At 41.8% G+C, this 19,112-nt stretch overlaps 1 protein-coding gene across 1 annotated transcript in view; it reads left to right on the top strand.

Moving 5' to 3' along the window:
* The window catches only part of LOC145766075 (uncharacterized), a 41,655-nt gene that overhangs the window by 22,033 nt on the left and 510 nt on the right, over positions 1–19,112 (top strand). Inside the window, exons 16-27 of the mRNA XM_082577730.1 lie at positions 4,219–4,434; positions 5,352–5,518; positions 6,168–6,560; positions 6,688–7,188; positions 7,895–8,159; positions 8,547–8,768; positions 9,538–9,758; positions 10,203–10,372; positions 11,258–11,518; positions 12,811–12,937; positions 13,708–13,863; positions 14,997–15,189. Coding sequence (XP_082433856.1) covers positions 4,219–4,434; positions 5,352–5,518; positions 6,168–6,560; positions 6,688–7,188; positions 7,895–8,159; positions 8,547–8,768; positions 9,538–9,758; positions 10,203–10,372; positions 11,258–11,518; positions 12,811–12,937; positions 13,708–13,863; positions 14,997–15,189 — 2,892 coding nt within the window. The remainder of the gene's footprint in view (positions 1–4,218; positions 4,435–5,351; positions 5,519–6,167; positions 6,561–6,687; positions 7,189–7,894; positions 8,160–8,546; positions 8,769–9,537; positions 9,759–10,202; positions 10,373–11,257; positions 11,519–12,810; positions 12,938–13,707; positions 13,864–14,996; positions 15,190–19,112) is intronic.

Genomic DNA, 19,112 nt, shown 5'->3' with positions numbered 1-19,112 from the left:
TTTTCAACGGGATTGTATTGCTTGATGACGTTTCTGGGACGGCTTGTAAGCTATTTGTTTTGTAAACATTTTGTATACCAATGTAACTTGCTGATTTATAAATTCTACAAGAAATTGGCGCATTTTATGGAACTGTTGTTGAACGTTCATTGTAAGATATAAACGACATTTTAACGGCCATGCTCACACTTTCGCAAAAAAATTATCCTTAGGTTTATTTTTGCTTGTCATGTGAGCGAAAGTGATGGAGAGCAAGTAGGCCTAGGTTCATCGTATTCATTTTCACTTATAGAATTTCCCCTGGGTCTTTTCTTTCTTACTGTAATACCAAAACTTAGCCTACTCGTATAATTTAATTTTGTAACCAACCTTGCCTTATCAATATTACTCGGAGATCAAAGCCATACTTTTGTTATGTAAGACTTCCCATCCATTCTTAGCGAAAAATTCACTGTTATTACGCTGATTCAATGTTATCAATCGTTGAAGCAACCTAAAAATCCAAAGCTTTTCTGCTTAAATGGAAGCTAAGGGATACAGTATTAACATTTTCTAGATGCGCCCTAGAATGCGCCGAAATTTATATTCTCTCAATCTCAAAGATTGTTCGTGCTATGCAATCACGTCAGGGTTAGAAATGTTTAAGGATTCAACCTATTTCGTACCCCGGTTTCAGGGTACGAAATTCAGGTACGAATTGTTCAGGGGACGAAATAGGTTGCATCCACACTCAACATACCTTTACATAACTTTATGCGAGACATTAGCATTAGCCAGTGTTGTACGCGTCATTGAAATAAATTGACAGCGTCAGCGTCAGCGCGAATTGCCTAAAAACTTTACGGCGTAAAGTACTGCGTAAGCTCTTAAAGAAATTGACGGCGTCAGCGTCAGCGCTAATTTCTAGCGCTATTTTTTGCCAGCGTCTCATAAAACGGAAATATTTCAACCAAGTTTAGGCTAACAATAGCTAAAAATAAAGAGCAGATATTATGTTTTGAGACTGTATTGTAATTAGCTGCTTAGCCTATTAGTTATTTCCTTACAGAAAAAGCAAGCATTTCAAAACGTTTGTCTGACAATTTGCTGCGTTTGGGACGCATAGCCTAGGCTATTGTCCTTTCCAAGTGAAAACATGCGCTCCACAGCAGCGCTGGTTGGTATTGGTGTATTGTATTTCAAAAATAAATTGAAAACGTTTACTCGGAAAGGTATCACTGTTCCTAACGTGCTGTGATAGTTTAGCATGTATAAATCTTTTAACCAGGTTCACTGCACCAACATCGCTCTTTTCAGAGGCATAAAGCTCTTGAAATAAAGTATCTTCAACGTTCCGCGAAGCCGATCATAGATTTTTCGCTTTCTGTCTCTGATCTCTCGTTCTCAATACATGGGTGATCACTAGGGCCCGCAAAAGTCAATAAAGTCAAAAATTTTTAAGGACCTCGTCTATCCACGAATCCAAGAATAAAGTTATTTTTAGCACCTAGGGGACTGTTTCTAAGAAGTTAAATAAAGTCAAAATTGACAATAAAGTCAAAATTTTCAATAAAGTCAAAATTTTCAATAAAGTCAAAATTTGTCAAATTATGGCTTTTGACAAACTTTTTGTGTTTTTTGAAAGTAATTTTTGTCAAAATCCTCGTGGAAGCATTGTAAATCAGGAACTGCGACACAATTAAACCATATTAACCTATAAAAGCAGGAAATATGTCACAATGCTGACGGATCAGCAGTACCTTTTATCGCAAATTGCCCATTGTTTATTCATTGTTACGTATTTAAATATTTTTTATAAAAAGCTCCATCTTCACAAACGTAGTCTTTTCGAAAATCAACAGTTTGGATTTTAGGAATAGCCAAGCTAAATCGTCTTCAGCAAAAGTTGGACAGATTTGTGGAGATTTTTCTATCGCCGAAAAACACGACGCACTTTTTAGGCCTATAATCCATAAAAACCTTGACTTTTCGACAAAATATTACGTTTGGGTCTGAAATCGACAAAATATTATGTTTGGGTAACTGGTATCAATTCAAGGAAGAAATGTGACCTTTACAAATAAGCAATTTCGTTAGGTCAAAATAAAGTGAAAATTTGATAAAAATAAAGTCAAAAAATTTTTTTTTTAGGTCAAAATAAAAATGGCCCTAGACTGATCACCATTTGGCGAACTTCTTCCGAGTGTATTCCAGGGAGCCATTCCAACCAACGCAAAAGCCGGTAATTCGGATGAGTCGCGCTGACCAGAATACATTGTGAAACCATAGGTGAAACTCTAATTGTGAAACGAGATTTTTCATTTTTTTTCCATGAAAATAAAAAATGACGCATAGCGCTTGACGCTTAAAATCGGCAAAATAGTTGACGGCGCTATCACTTCCGTCAACTGAAAAATAAATTGACGGCGCTAGCCTCAGCGTTAACAAAAAGTTGACGCCGTCAAATGACACCGTCAAATTGACGGCGTCAACGTACAACACTGGCATTAGCGACGCATTAGCGAGACATAGCTTTATTTCCGAAAAATGCCAAAGAAAACATGATCTTATCCTTTTGCTATGCCACCGGACAGCACCATTTTACAGTAATATTCATACCCAAATTTTTGTTGAACATACTCTCAGAATGCCCCAAATTCAAAGTAATTTTTCAAAAAATTTCTGGGGGGCCCCAGACCCCGCCGCTGGGTGACGCCTTCGGCAAACACGCCATCAGGCTTCGCCCGCCGACCGTCAAACCACCCACCCTTTTCTTCGGAAATACCTAGCTACGCTACTGAATTGGATCATTGTGATTGGGGCCCGCAAAGCATATTCCGCACAGGGCCCGAAATACCCTAAGACCGGCATTGCCTGGAGGTCGTGCCTGATTTGTCACATTTTGAAGATTTTTGCGATCATGGCTGTTTGACTGAAACTATCTTAAAATTAGGTCTTTTATTCACTTTTTGCTCACTGTTAAAAATATAAAATCGTTAGTTGTCTTAAGAAAGCACTAAAAATGAGAAAAAAGAAGTTAGCCTAAACGTTCTGTCAATCTGTTTTCTTGTTTTGTTTTTTTGATAACTTTTGCTGCGTAGGCCTATAGGCCTACTGCATTGATCTAAAAACATGTAAAAGATTCTTCAAGCGTAAAATTCTACTTGCTGGCGAAGCGTGTCCTCTTTTTAGGCGATGAAAATATGGTAGGCCTACACAACACGTCATAATAATAATGATGTTTTTATGATAATGATGATGATGATCATTATATGATCATCATCATCATCACGGTTTCTTGATCTTGTCGAGGGTCGAAGGCAATGAAACTTCAATTTTTTTGTTGTATAATTTTTCAATTGTAGTTTTGAAGTCAAACCCTGCCCAGTTTGAAATATCATGACTTCAAATTCTTGGTGGACTGCTCCCTATTTCTGGAAAGCTCACCCAATTTGTAAAAAGCAATAGCACTGCATCATTAAAAGAATAATTTGCTGCTTAATTTTGAAACAGATAACAAATAGAGTGCACGATCCAAGGTTTTTCAGTCAATACTTTGTTTACTACATTCAAACATTTGTACCTAAAAGTAAGGAATCCGCAACCATCACTAGGAGACAATTCAATTGGTTTTGGGTTTTAAGGGCATGTGTTGTGTAAAGAAGGTTTGGAATACCAAGTACTGCAAGGAAGAATGGAAGGAATGCAGAAAAAAGGTCGACAACGATTGAGTTTCATGAATATAATCAATCAAAATAGTGATTGAAATTAAGTCTACAAACTACTTTTTTACCATGCCTGGGATCGTCTGCGTCGGAGAGAAGTGACCGCTACAACGTGCATCGCGTTGGCTACCTAGAAGAAGAAGATGAAATACAATTTTGTCGAATAACCAGTGCGTCTTAAAAGTTCCGGAACATTTACAATACTGGTCATAACTGAAAGACCCAAACATGAAGTTTCAATAACAAACTTACAAATTTCCAATCGAGGTCTGTCTCTTGCATCTAGAATCGCGTAGACTCTATGTATTCGATCCGCTGTATCCATTATCCATAGAAAGAATTCCTCTGATGTGGAAGGGCCATCGCCAGCCTAATTAAATATAATTTTTAAATACTGTAATGTATTTATGTGTTAATTGCAACAGGCGATGTAGTTTTAGTATACCAAGATACCATATTACTGATCATCATTGTTTGTTAACATTAATCAAACAATTGTCTTTGTGCATCATAGAGACTCCCGGATGGTCCGTGTGGAGCTCGTGGTACGCATGTACAACTTCTTGCGGTTCTGGAGAAAGAAACCGTCTTCGGTATTGTGATGGAGCAGAAGTTGGCTCTGATCTTTGTCTTGGTAATACTGAAGAGACACAGCTGTGTAACCTTGGAAGTTGCCCGGCATGGTTTACCTGGTCAAAATGGAGCTCGTGTTCTGCATCATGCAACGAAGGTGATTACTCAAAACTAAACAAAAATTTTATTGCAATCACTAAGAAAGCTGTTTATCTTCATTTCACTTCCAAATAAAAGCTCAGAACATGCAGGAAATCTAGTGCATAAGAATATTGTTATGGTATTACTGGTAATGACAAGCATAATTTTTCAGGGTATTCAGAATAACATCATTTTCATAGTATTTTTACTAAGTAAAGTCATTTAACAAATAAGATCAAGACAAACGAAAATTTAAGTTGTACTGATGAGTCTTCAATAAATGAAATCCGGTTTTGCAACACGTACATACAGCTATTAATTTTGTGTGTTCATTACACTTGTTAGATGAGGTAATATGAAGAGTAGTTTGTTTTACGGTTTACTAGTGGGGGTTTTCTTCTTTAATTTACAGTATACTGTATGTAAACTGGTTTCATCGACTTTTAAGCTCAATCCTTTTGAATTCTCTATTTGATTCGGATAAGTGTTAAGAGAATCCTCCCAATTTTTTTCGTTTTTTATTTTTACTCAGTTGATGATTACAAGTAGTGATGGTGAAAAACGGTTTGGGCTTTGACCTGCAAGTGATTATGCTCGTGGTTGCGTAGTAATTCCACCCATTTTTTTCAATATTCTAAACAAAGAGGTGATGATGATGAAAATATATAATTTTATCTATCCGCAGACAGGACGTCACTGTTTCGACCTTAAGGTCTCTTCAGTGCAGTAAACGTACACCAGACCTGAACGCCTTATTACTATATAAGTCATTCAGCGTTGTGATTTTTCCATTTGTGGTACGTAAGGAACCATATTTGGATAGTTTCACCCACCTTACCAGAGTGCTCAAACTACCGAAGCGGTGAGCTATGCACAATGCAACAGCAAGATGTCTGCTAGCAGAGTGCTCAATTGTGTAATATCTTTGTGCAGGATCTCAAAGCAGGTCTCGGAAGTGCACAGGTGATTTTCCTTTAAAGTGTCAAAGTCTATCAGGTCCAAATGAAGAGCAAAGGACTTGCTTTCTTGGGGTCTGTCCACAGTGGAGTCCATGGACCATGTGGACTGGTTGCACTGTTACGTGTGGAGATGGTTTTCAGGTTCGATAATAATCATTTGTAGACCAAAAAAAATTAAAACAAACACCAATTGGAAGATATTGTGTAATGGGGTATTGATATAACGGCAGTGTAGTGTTTCGTCGAATATAGGCTTACGTGCGGTGATTAAAGATTTAGATTAAACAGACGGGAAGACAAGAAAGTCGATGCTCTCCTTCAGGCATATCTTTAAGTGTACTGGCCAACACCAAACCGCATGCTCTTGAGCTGTGTTGAACTGGCGCTCTTTTGAACGTTATACCAGGGCTCTCACCATGTCGTCAGTAGTACTATTGAGTGCTCAAGAACAATACCAGTGAAAATAAGAGAAAAATAAGAGTGAAATAAAGCGCTCAAGAATAACACGTGGTCATATCATAAGGCCCCATAGATTGGTAATTGTGCGCTATCCGTAATCTTGGTATCATACTGTGGTCTAAAAAGTGTTTTTGTATGATTTACAAACAAATTTAATCACAATTATCGTGATACTATAGAGGAAAGAACACGAAAATGCTCACGAGATTTAGTTTGTCTACCAGAAAACGTTTGTAGTCCATCAACATAACCTCTAGAAATTGATCACCCAACACATAAAAGCCTCAGAGCAACTACGTCAGAAGTAACATGTAGCTATCTTGTTTTCCAGGAAAGAACACGGAAATGCTCAGGAGATTTTGTGTGCCCCCTGGAGGACGGGATTGGCGATACAGAAGGACGAGAGTGCACAGTTGGTGTCTGTCCTTACTGGACCAATTGGGGCAAGTGGTCAGGATGTGGAGAAAGTTGTGGTGAATCAACTCGCGCTAGATCTCGCCAGTGTTTGGGAGATTATTCCTCTGAAACAGGATGCCCGCTTCTTGGAGACGCAAGAGAAATCGAATCCTGCAACTTAGGAGAATGTCCTCATTGGAGCGACTGGAATACTTGGAGCAGTTGCTTAACATCATGTGGAAACAGTACACGAATGAGAACTCGCCAGTGCTTGGGAGACTTTCCTCTTCAATTTTGTGAGAATCTTGGAAGTTCGGATGAAGCAGAAGTATGATAAGAACTAGATGTGCACACTGACTGAATTTAGCTTCATATATCTCTTATTCAGGTTTAAATCGACTTTAAATCAAGTGTTTATTCAAGTTTTTGCAAAAACTTACTTACTTTTTATGCAGGAGTGCAATTTAGGAGAATGCGCCCTGTTTGATGACTGGCAATCGTGGGGTGAATGCAGCGCCTCTTGTGGAGAAGGCATTCAAACGAGAATAAGAGAATGTCGAGGAGATTTCCTTTGCCCCGAAGGCCAACCAATTACCATCAACACAGGATGCAACCTCGGTGTCTGTCCAAGCTGGAGCAATTGGGGTCCATGGGGCCCTTGTACGAACACATGTGGTCTTGGTGGTAGTCGAACTCGCACTCGTCAGTGCCTTGGAGACTTTCCTCATCTTTGTGATTCTGAAGGATTTACAGAGTCATCAGTGTGTGAAGGATTGTCTGAGTGTCCGCGATGGAACAATTGGATGGAATGGGGCAGTTGCTCGGTTACTTGTGACTTTGGAGTTTTAACGAGAAGTCGCACGTGCAAAGCGGATATTTTCGAAACTTGTGACGTTGGAGCTGAAGATACTGACGCCGACATTGAACCAGGCCGAAAAGTTACGGTCAGTAGCTTTGCGCAATCTTAAAGCCGAACCTCCAATTACTGATTTGAAGGCAAACAACCGTTGGTAAACGGCTTAATAGATAATGTTTTTGCTTTGTTGTAATGTGTTTGTTGTTAAGGTTTTTAAATTCTTGTTACGAAGTCTTCTTATTTTATGTTTGGCACCCATCGCCAATAACATTTTACAAATAAAAAAAGAACAGAATATCTTTCCAAAGCAGATGATTTACCTATTATATGCTAGTTTTACAGCAGATGTTCAGCACAATTGTTAAATGTTTTAATGTTGAGCATTTAGTGCTTAGAAAACAAGCATATTGTTTTTGATTTGTTTTGTTATCAAGCGTTTTCTAGAAATTTGTTCATTTTTATGCTTATCTTGTGTATGTGCAACAACAACAACACCAAATGTGGATATCACGACAAAGCCGATGGTGTATATATGGCGGTTGCTTTTGATTTTTTAGCAAATCGGGGTTCTTGATAGCGAACGTACTCTTGCAATATTACGTGCTTTGAAAAGTTGGAACCACTGTTGTAGTAATTTTTCCTAAATAAGAACAACAATTTTTGCTACAATTGTCTGCCGAGAAACAAATTTTGTATGTTTCAGATTAAATACCTGGAGCTGAGTGTCATTTATTTGCATGTGAACAACCTCGAAACATTATTTTGCATAAAAATTAGATAAATTTACTCTTTTTTTACAGACCGAGCAAAACTTACTTGGTCACTTTGTACAAACGGAGTCTCGGAATTGCAGTGACGGTCTTTGCTCTTATTGGCTAGAATGGATGACGTGGGGAGTATGCTCAGCCACGTGTGACGAAGGATCGAGAACTCGTACAAGGGAATGCTTTGGCGACTTTCCTTTTATTTGTTTTTCATCGGGAAAATCAAGTGAGACCGAAACGTGCACTCGAGGGCGTTGTGGAACATGGGGAAAGTGGTCGTCATGGGGACAATGCAGCGCCACATGTGGTAAGCTTGTCTGTAACTTCGTTTATTTTAAGAATGCCTTCAAATGCCTCACAAAAGAAGCTTCAAGATCAAGCAGCGCTGGTTCGACTCTCGGAGTGTGCACTTGAGCAACGTATTCTGAGGATTGCTCTCCATTCAGCCGCACTTAATGGATGGAACAATTCCCTCGGTAACAACATCAACACTCTGAAACTTCGCTCTGTCAATCTCGGTGACCGGGCCTGCGTCAGTGATTCAAAGCCTCTACAAGTATGCGAAGCCGCCAGGATTAAGCTCTGCAAGAAGCTTTCCCAGTCCGAAGATAAAGATTCCATCAATAATTTAAAATTTATTAGCCTATAGTCACCAGAAGAACGCAAGTTACTTTAACAATTTAAAATTTAATAGGCGGCGGCGTATGGACAAGAAGTCGTCAGTGCTTGGGAGATTTTGCAGAGACTTGTATTGGTCAAGCTAATGAAACTGCGAGCTGCGATATAAATGACTGTGTAGAACAGTGCACTCCAAGTCCGTGCAACAATGGCGGAAACTGTCGTGCAAACGTACATTTGAACAGGCTATATCATTGCAACTGTCCATCTGGATGGATAGGGAAACACTGTGATTACCGTAAGAAAATATTTATGCTACTCGTTATTGTTAACCTACTGATATTACTTACCCCTTTTTAATAGTTTCTTTACAAAGTAAATTTGATTTAGTGTCTTTGCTATAGTCAAAACAAATATTAAAATCAATGCTACTTATTCTACCAGTAGCTCCATTGAATATCATACGTCAACTAATAGTCATGATACTACTTTTATTATCACTACTACTAATATTTTAATGTCTTCTGATGGGCATTACAAGAGCAAACCATCGTCATTATATCTCATACTCGGGAATGATAAAGATAGTGGAGCGTGGAATCAATGTAAGAAGTAATCTTCCTCCAGGCAAGAAGATTGTTAGAAAATGAGCAGTCTCGCTCTCAAGAATATCCATACCTTGTAATATCTTTGCAAGATTCCTTGTAATATCTCAAAACTCTCAGGATCCCAGTTAGAAAAGTCATTGTTTAATAACTCTAACAAACAAATTTGTCGTGAAGAAAGGGGCGTTCTTCCCGGCTATCAGCACAAGGCTGAGCACTCAGTCACTAGTACAGCGAGCAGTTGCGATTCGCTAACCATAACGGTGTAGCTTCCACGCTAGCCATTCAGACCATCCAATCAACAATATGTTACTGACGAGATGATATAACAATATGATACTGACGAGCCCAGCCTCATGGGCGAAACACGGTGTCTATCGCTGTCAATTCTTGCTACAAATCGGCTGCCGAGAAACAAACAAATTTGTCCATTGAGTTTGATTAAATATATTTTGTTTCTAGTTGGTCCTGATCTTCTTTGTGGATCTGATAACATTCTCGTATCCTTTAATGAGAAGCTTGTATCTGATGAAGGATTGCTCACTGACGACCCCACTTTGGTCGGATTAGAGTCACGTGATGACCTTGAATGCACTGCTTTGTTCGATCAGCACAATGCAACCAATTACTACCTCATAATTACTCCAAGTCCCATCGACTCTGCATGTGGCTCCACAATGGAGGTTCGTGTGAAGAAAGATTCACAAAGGGAATTGAACTTAAATTCTGCTTACGTCACTGCATTGTCTAAGTGGCGTTTTGATTGTAGTAACCTAACTTATTGCAGAGCTTAATTTCATGTCTTCCCCTTTGTTTTTGTTAGAGTTTTTCGAAACAATATTCAAAGAAATTATCTAAATAATATTTAAAACTGCTATCTAAAACCAATACCTAAAACTACTACTAAAAAATTATTGAAAATCAAGGCAAAGAAGTTTACTTCAAAGCAAAGCGCGTTGACATATAGCTTGTTATAAAATCTTAAGGGTTGCCAAGTAGCCTATTTCATGCAGTTCGCTACATGTCCTTTGTAAATTGTAAACAATTGACTTTGTTTCATAATGTGAAAGTTAATGTCGAAATTTGCTTAAAAGGTATAAGGTGTTAGTGTTACATGTTTGTTTCAGATTACACCAACATCGTATCGAATTCGGAATCAAGTAACATGGCAAATTGAAGACGTGGGAATTCGATCTACGGTTATTTTGATTGACTTTACTTGCATCTATTTGAGAAATGCCACAGCTTCTTCAGACGATTCTTCTCTGGGACCGTTGTCAGTTGAGTCTTACAAACGGTTAGTATTCGACACCGCTCAAAAGCATGTGGATCTGTTTTACAAACGACTCTGCAGTTTTTTGAGGCCATAATTTCATGGGCCATAATTTGAGGCCATAATTTCAGTTTTTTAAAATTATGGCTGAAAACGTTTAAATCTTTTGTATCTTATTCCATAATCTCCAGTTTTAAATCCAACTTGTAGGCTTAGCACAAACTTAAAATGAATCAGTCGACATTTATATTCACGATTATTGTGTTAAAGGCATATTAAATGAAATTTTCAAACGGGAATTAAGCATTAAAATGCGTAAACTGAACATTTAAGAATACATTTCAAAAAAAATTACCGAAAAAAATTTGTTTTTAATGGCGCTGGCAAGGCCCAAAGTCCAACGTTTCATTTATTTTCATTTTTTTTCAAAATGACCAAAAAGTGCAAACACAGCTCGAGAATACGTCACAAAAAACAGCAATAACAAAAGCCACGTTACAACATCTGATGTTTTAACATCAGATCTGAGGTTTTGAGCAAACTGTCTGACGTTTTGACGTTGAAATCTGATGTTTTGATGTACATACATACATAGCCTACAGTTAAATCGCCGGCAGTGACAACTGGTGCGTGATCAGCTGATTGCTCGTCTTTTGTTACGTAGACTGTATAGTCGCACGCTTCGCTGCTCAGGCCCATTCTGGTTTTGAAAGCTCTGACAAAAGCACGCGCGCAATGATGGTCAGACCGCAATGGGGCAAAATTTTATTGAAAATTGTTTTATGGTAGCAAGTTAAACACAAAGAACGTGGAAAATCGCCAAGTCAGGTTTTTCCTTTAGTATCTCTTTAATATTAGTACTGCAAGTGGTAATGGACGTTTTACGCTTTTAACACGATTTCCTTTCAGACAAGTAGAAGTAGCGACATCCAGTGGCCTGTTTGAGGTTGATATTTCTCTCTACCGCGACCCTCTGTTCAACATCGAGATAAGGATCGGCGGTGGCTCCCCCTTTGTTGATTTAGCTGAAGGGGAAGTTGTTTTCGTCTCTGTCGAACTCCGCTCCCGAGATCTCCTCCCATCTGGGAACGCGGTTCTCGTCATGGACACTTGCTTTGTGACGTCATCACAAAGCAACCGACAACCAATAGTTTACCTGGTGCAAGAAAGGTGCGTGTGATTTGACCTTGAAAATTACTTAACATTTTACTAAATGAACTTTTTGGTTCTAAACTCATTGTTATAAATAACTGCATTAATTCAATGATGTTCTAATCAAAAACCAATGTCTTTGCCTACGCCCTGAACAATAAAATATCCTATGTGGGGCACCTTGTCGCAGATAACTGCCTGTTGTTCGGTGCCTCAACGGTGTAGCTTCAACATGACTAAAAGTGAATTACATTAAAAACAGGGACTGTTCACTAAAAACCTTAACAGGCTGTTTCAACTTCACTGGGATCATCAGAAGGTTCTTATTCAAATAGAATTTATTGAATAAGGGTGAAACCGCCTGAAGGTTTTTATTGAATACTAACTGCATTAGATGCAATCCGCTCTGCTTGGCATTGAGCACTTTTTTGTTGTGTTATTAATATTTTTTTGACTAAAAGTGATATGGTATATTTTGAGCTCTTTCTGCCACAGCACAATCTACCGAATGTAGAAGCAGGGCCGGATTTAGCTGATGGGGGGCCTGGGGCACTTTTAGATCGGGGGGCCCCCTGCAAAAAAAATTTTCGCGCCTTCGGCGCGAAAAAACCACCTCTGCGTCCACAGTAGCATCGATCCAGCACTGCACACCATTTTGGAGAAACTTCAATGGCTGAAAGGAAAAAAAAATAACACAAAATCACATTTTTTCCACGTAGGGGGGCCCTTCAAATGTCGGGGGGCCCGGGGCACCTGCCCCCTCTGCCCCCCCCTAAATCCGGGCCTGTGTAGAAGTGTAGGCTACTGAAATAAACTTGATTGATAACGTTTGAATGCAGTTGCTTTTTATAAAGGTTGCTGCGTTCTGTTGCTTGCGTTACTGAAAGACTTGTGAAAAATTTACTGATTTTCGTTTCTGCTTGGTACTCAGCCAAAAAATAGATTCAGGATAATAATGCACTCAGCTGCGCCTCTATGCGGCTGCACTGACACTGTCTGATTTGTAAAGTGGTGAGAAACTGCTGCGCTGGAGGACTGCTCTCCATTCAGCGACACCTAATAGATGAAATAATTTCCCGACAACAACACTTTAACAATCGGAAACTTCACTCTGTCAATCTCGGTAACCGGCCCTGGGTCAAGAGCCTCTACAAGTATGCGAAACTACCAGGAATAACCTATCAAGGCTTTATCAGTCCGAGGATAAAGATTCAAAACCAACCAAACAAAGCATATCTGCGCTGGATAGAACACTATGTAAAAACACACAATATCGTTATGTTTTAACATATTCTTCTTGATTGCTTCAGTTGTCCATCCACTCCATTTGTGACCATTCTTTCAAACGGGGAATCCCGGTTCGGTAGATTTTCAGTTCGAATATTTGGGTGGACGGGAACCGACACAACCGTGCAGGGTGCTTACATCCATTGCACGGTAAAAGCAACTTGTTATACCATTTCATGCCGTTTTACCAAATATAAAATAAATTGTGTCTTATGGTTGAAAGTTTAAAACATCAACCACTGTTGACCAGATAAACTTAGTAGTAGAGCAGTGATTTCAGGTCCAGAGACTACTTTTAGACTTGGCCTTGGTTGGTAGAGTTTAGGACTGGAATCGGCCCGGATAGCTCAATTGGTCAGCGCGTAACTTCGTGAACGAAGAAGTTTCAACATCAAGCAGCGCTAGTTCGACTCTCGCGGTGTGCGCTTGAGCAACGCACGTTAAAGACTGCTTTCCATTCAATGGCACCTAATGAATGGAATAGGCTAACTCCCCGGCAACAGCACTTGCACAATCGGAAACGTTACTTTGCTAATCTGGGTAACCGGCCCTGCATCAAAAGCTTCTACAAGTATGCGCAACTACCGAGAATAACCTATTAAGGCTTTGTCAGTGCGAGGATAAAGATTCAAAACTAAATCAACCTAATCATTTTTTTATGGAGTCCGACTGGTGAACCAAAACACCGTGTAATTATTTGTTGTATTCCACTTTATTTTGGAAAGAACTCCTGTTTTGTGAGAAAAAACTAACTTTTTTTTGTTGATTGTATTAGTATTCCTCTTATTTGGGATCTCTTAAGAGATGTCTAGTTTTTTTTGGTGCCTTATTTTGGGGGTCTGGAAATGTCATTGGTACATGGGCCTAACTAGCTTTTCAACAGCCCCATTGATTCTATTTATGAAGAATTAACTTTTCAGGTTAGCGTATGTGACAATGCAGATGCTAGTTGCATTCCAAAATGCGACTCCAGAACCACAAGAAGAAAAAGAAGTTATGGGGATGCTGGTCAAATATCCTACAATTCTTACAGGCAGCAGCAAGTTATTCAGCAGTCAAAGATATTGAAAGCTAAGGTATTGTACAACTTCAAATACAACAATTAGCAGCATATTTCATGTAACTTACAAGAAATGTGTTATTACTCTAAGTATCTTAGAACCAGTAGCGAATCCAAGGCAAGCCCGGATTTAGGGAAAAGCAGAGGGTGCAGTTGCCCCGGGGTCCCCTTTTGAATGGCCTCCCGACGTGGAAAAATGTGATTTTGTGTTAATATTATAATTTTCTTTCAGCCTTTGAACTTTCTGCAAAATGCCTCCTTTTTCTTTCAAGGTTAATTTTCAGTCACAAGGTTGCGACTGAGCGTGGCGTAAAGGCATTAACAACGGTGTGGGTGACTTTCAAGTTACCTCGTAAAGGTTTTTGCGCGACAATTTTTTTTCACGAGACTCCGTTCTAAAAGTGCCCATGCCCTCCATCAGTTAAACTCGCCCCTGATCCAAGGGAAAGTGATTGGGGCGATCGCACTCCCTAAACACAGAGAAGTAACTTTATTCATGGTGTATTTTCAAAATCGGATTAATGTAGACTTACACATCATTGTGTTTTGTTGAAATCCCTCCCTCACTTTGGCTACTTACTGGGTCCGCCCTGCGTAGAACGTGACCTAAATCTTCTTTACGCCATTGACATCACAAAAGTGAAAAATTTGTTACGCTTCTGCACGACAGTCTAGCCGTAAATCCGGTGATTTTACTTCTTCTCGACTTAAACACCTCCATGAAAAATGGCATTTTGTGTTTCACGAAAAGCATAAGCTTCAAAACTTCAGCATGAGCTTTTTTCAAAAATCACCATCAGGCTGATTAAAGTGTGTAGCCTTACACATGGTCAGTTGTCTGCATAGCCAAGTGGTGAGAACCCTGGGGTGGCACTCGAAAGGACGCTGGTTCGACTCCGCAGCTGGTTTTGGCGGGATACTTAATGGCATGCCTGAAGGTGGACGCAAAGATTGGCTTCCTTGCCTTCCCGTCCACTTCATCTAAATTTTCAACTCTCGGGCATAAGCCTGGATACGACAGAGTCACTCTGATGAACCAGCGCTTGTCGTAAACATTTCTTAGTTTCAGGCCAAGCTCACTTAACGCTTTTAAGCATTGGCTGCATTTTGGCCAACCTCATTGTGAACTGCATTTTTTGAAATCTACAGAACTCTCAAAACACAACGACAACCAGCAAAGTAGGATTAAGATCATTTAACGGTTATCCCTACATGAGCATAACTCAAGTGGTTCCTCCATCCGCATCCGGGAAGGCAAGGATCGACTTATCACATTCCGCTTCAAAATTTGATCCGGAAAAGATGGTGTCAGTTGGACCTTTTGAAATCGTTTTGAAAATAAGTAAGTGTATGACTATGACTACAAAAGAAACTGGTTATTGGTCAGCCTTATTATTAATTTTTTCTAACAATGGTTGCAATGATTGTGTTTATTTAAACAAATGACAAAAGTATATTTTAACCTTTAATTTCCCTATTTATCGGTTGAACACTGCTAGAAAAGTGGAATAAGACTGGCATATGATTCTGTGCAGTGGTCCAACTTCTCTGTACCAAACCAAATGATACCTAATCACCACAAAGCTAAAGCTCATGCAGCGTTTTTGACGTAAATAAAAGCAAAGCCTCAGCTTATTTTTTCAATTGTATGATTTATCTCTACTGCCATACATGACCAGACTCTTAAATTATTTGATGGATTGTCGTTTAGAATAGATGGTTATATCGCAGTATTGAGCGTCATTTTGGTTTGGTTTTCCACGCAAAATACTGTCTTGATTACAGCCTGTTCTTTCGATCTTAACAATAGGAGAAAACATATATGTATGTCTCGCAGCATCTTATCCTCTTGTTTCTGTGATGTATGTGACCTTGCAATGCTGATTGTTTGCATAGAATCATAAAATACTGTTAGATCGCATAATCTTTTCAGTGACGAGATAAAGGTTTAGTAGCCTATTTTAATTCACTGTTTGTCTCGAAGTTCATTCGTAATTGTTGATGATGATGGTGTATGAGCGATCTTTCCAGGCTAGATTGGAGGGCAGGAAATCTTCAGCCACTCAGCAGTCTCGTCGTCCAGGATTCTCAGACCATGCGCACCGTGTGGAGGCCGGTGGGTTAGGCAGTGGTGGATGACATGGTCTGCGGTCTGTTCCGTGGCACCACACTCGCATTCTGATGAAGGAGCCAGGCCCCACTTGTGCATGTCCGAACGAAAGCGGCCGACGCCAGTTCGTAGGCGGTTAAGCCTGACCCACGCAAGCCTTGCGAGGGACATCCCTGGTGGACGGGGATCGGCGTCGGGTATGAAGTCACGGAGCGTGGAGGTGTGATTTTGCCACTCCGTGTTCCACATGTGGTTCGTCCAGTGTGCCGCACTTAAACCAAGTTCTTCGGCGTTCTTAAGGAGTTGTTGTGCGGCAGGCACAAAGGGGCGTCTTGATTTCAACCGCTGCTTTATAGGTGGTGGTCTCTTGGGTGTTGCATGGAGGAGATGGTCGGGGTCCAAAGCGCGGCGAGCGAGAAAAATCGTGGCTCCTTTACGGCGTAGCTCAGCGGGTTGGATGCCTGCTAGGATGGGTAGGCAGTCCGTTGGAGTGGGACGCAGGCATCCAGTCACAGTACGCAGTGCGTCGTTGATGGCGGTATCAATCTGGTGGGTGTGAGAACTACGACACCAGACCGGCGCGCAGTACTCAGCGGTGGAATGAACAAGGGCTAGGGTAGCTGTACGAAGAGTTTTAGCACCAGCTCCCCAGCCGGAACCCGCCAATCGCCTCAAAAGTGCGACGCGTGTAGATAGTTTTTTGCGCAGTGACTTCAAATGCCGGCGGTACGTGAGTGACCTGTCCAGGGTTATGCCGAGGTATGTAGGTTCGGCACAGTAGGGCAGGCGTTCCCCATCAATCTTGATGTTTATCTCACGCTGTGCCTCCCGGTTGTTAAGGTGGAAGGCCGCCGACACTGTCTTTGACTTGCTGAGCTGTAGCTTCCATTTCTGGAGGTATGCTGATAGTGTTTGCATGTCTTGGCTGAGGTTCCTCTCCACTGACTGCCAGTTTCCTGCTGAGTGCAGGAGTGCCAGGTCGTCTGCGTAAGCATATTTCCTGGAGGTGGTGGGGGGCAAGTCGTAGGTGTATATGTTGAACAGGAGAGGAGCCAAGACTGAGCCCTGTGGGACGCCGTTTTTAAGTCGGCGTAGTCTGCTTCGACGACCGCTACCGGTTGTGAGGGTAAAACTGCGGTTTTGCACAAGTTCCATCATCATATGGACCATGTGTATGTCAGGGAGCAGACGGAGTAACTTGCAGGTAAGGCCGCTATGCCATACGGTGTCATAGGCAGCCGTGAGATCAACAAACACGGCGCCAGCCTTCTTCTTAGCCGAGAAGCTGTCCTCAATGTCTTGGGTCATAAGTGTGACCTGATCTACGGTTGATCGTCCGTGTCGGAAACCAGCTTGTTCACGGGGGAGCTGCGGATCTATTATTGGTTCGACACGGGCGTAGATGAGTCTCTCGAAGATCTTGAAGGGGATGCAGAGCAGTGAGATTGGACGGTAACTCTTCGGGTCCCCTGGGGGCTTCTTCGGCTTAGGGACTGCAACCACAAGGGCTCTTCTCCAGATTCTGGGAATTCTCAGGTGGCGCAAACAGCAGGAAAGGAAGTCTTTTAACCAGGACTTTAAGGAGGCAGCAGCATGGAGTATTAACTCCGGGCATAGGTGGTCAGGGCCCGGGGCTTTACCTGGCTTTATGTGCTGGAGGGCGGCGGAAAACTCTTCCGGGGTGAACTCACCCGAGATGTTGTCCCCGTCTGGGGTTGTTACCCTCCAGAGGTCCGTCATTTCTTGCAAGACGGATCTATCAGATTCACGGTCTCTCGATTTGTATTTCCCGTTCTCCACAAGTTGTGAGGCGATGGAGTTTGCTGAAACGGGACATTGTTGACGAGAGGCACGTGATCTGCCAGTTAGGTTGTTCAGTGTACTCCATGCTATGCGGCTGGAGTGCGTGAAGTCGATTGATTCAACGGCTTCTGTCCAGCGCTCCTTCCTCTTTAAGTCCAGCCTTGCCAGCAGAGCTGTGGCTGAGCTGTTGGTGTCATTGCCCTGAGGGGCGTGGAGGAAGTCGGAGTAGAGGCTTTCGCACTCCTTATCCCAGCACGGTATGTAGGTCTTTCGTCGGCCGCGGGGGATGGATTGTTTTGCCGCTGATGTTATTGCATCACAAAAGTCCTGGTAGGCTTCTTCCACGTTGTTGGTGTGAGGGGATGGGAGATACTGTGTGGCTTCATTGGTGAGGAGGCTATAGTACTCCCAGTTAGCCATTCTGAAGTTCCATCGATTAACAGGCTTGCTCGGGACAGGCATTATGAGCGTTGGAGCCGTGATAATCGAGGGTCGATGTTGGGACCTGGGGAACTTCTCTAGCACACGTCTGTCCGGTTGGCAATTATCGGGGTCATCACTTGCGAAAGCCAGATCGGGGTTTGTACCAGTGTTCCAGCGTCCGGAGAAGAAGCTCGCTGCACCCTTGGGATCGTGCAGTAGGGTGAGGTTGTTATTGGCTGACCATGAGGCCAGGCTTTCTCCGTCGGTGTTGGTGGTGTTGTAGCCCCAATCAACGTGGTGGCAATTAAAATCGCCAGCATAGAGGCTGGGTTGGGGGAACACTGGGATGGCTGTTGGTGTTAAGCGTGAGGGTGGTGGCGTATAGACATTGATGATGTGATAGCCTGATATGTCTATGCATAACCACTCTATCTCCGACTGGGCACTGGATTGGTCTATTGACGTCCAGCTCAGTTGCTCATGGACAAACGTGGCGAGGCCGTGTTTCCTGCTGATGGTTGCGCCTGCGAGTGTGAAGTTGGGTAATACCAACTTATCCACAGATGTGCAATGGGTCTCCTGGAGGAGAATAACGAGGGCCTGACGTTTTGTGGCCAGATACTCGATGATGCTGAGCTTGCTGGCCGTAATGCCCTCGGTGTTCAGCTGCAGTACGGTGGGTCGTCGGTACTTTTCGACAGAGGAGCTGCCGCGCCCTGAGAAGGGCGTTTCCCTATCCACCCTGGGCTGAACCTGGGCCTGGTTTGCTCGAGTGTGACAAGCTTCGTTTCGCATATCTTTCCTCAAAGATATGGTACTGACGGGAGGGACCACGAGAAGGTGCTTGTTCTTCCCCCCCGTAATTCTTCGTATTCTTCCCCCCCTTCCCCTTCGTAATTGTTAAAGCAGCCCTAGTCCAATATTTCCAT

Source organism: Aplidium turbinatum, chromosome 3 (assembly GCF_918807975.1).
Source record: "Aplidium turbinatum chromosome 3, kaAplTurb1.1, whole genome shotgun sequence".
NCBI classification, from domain to species: domain Eukaryota; kingdom Metazoa; phylum Chordata; class Ascidiacea; order Aplousobranchia; family Polyclinidae; genus Aplidium; species Aplidium turbinatum.
Note: the sequence above shows the minus strand (reverse complement) of the source record. Positions and strands in the feature narration are given on the sequence as shown.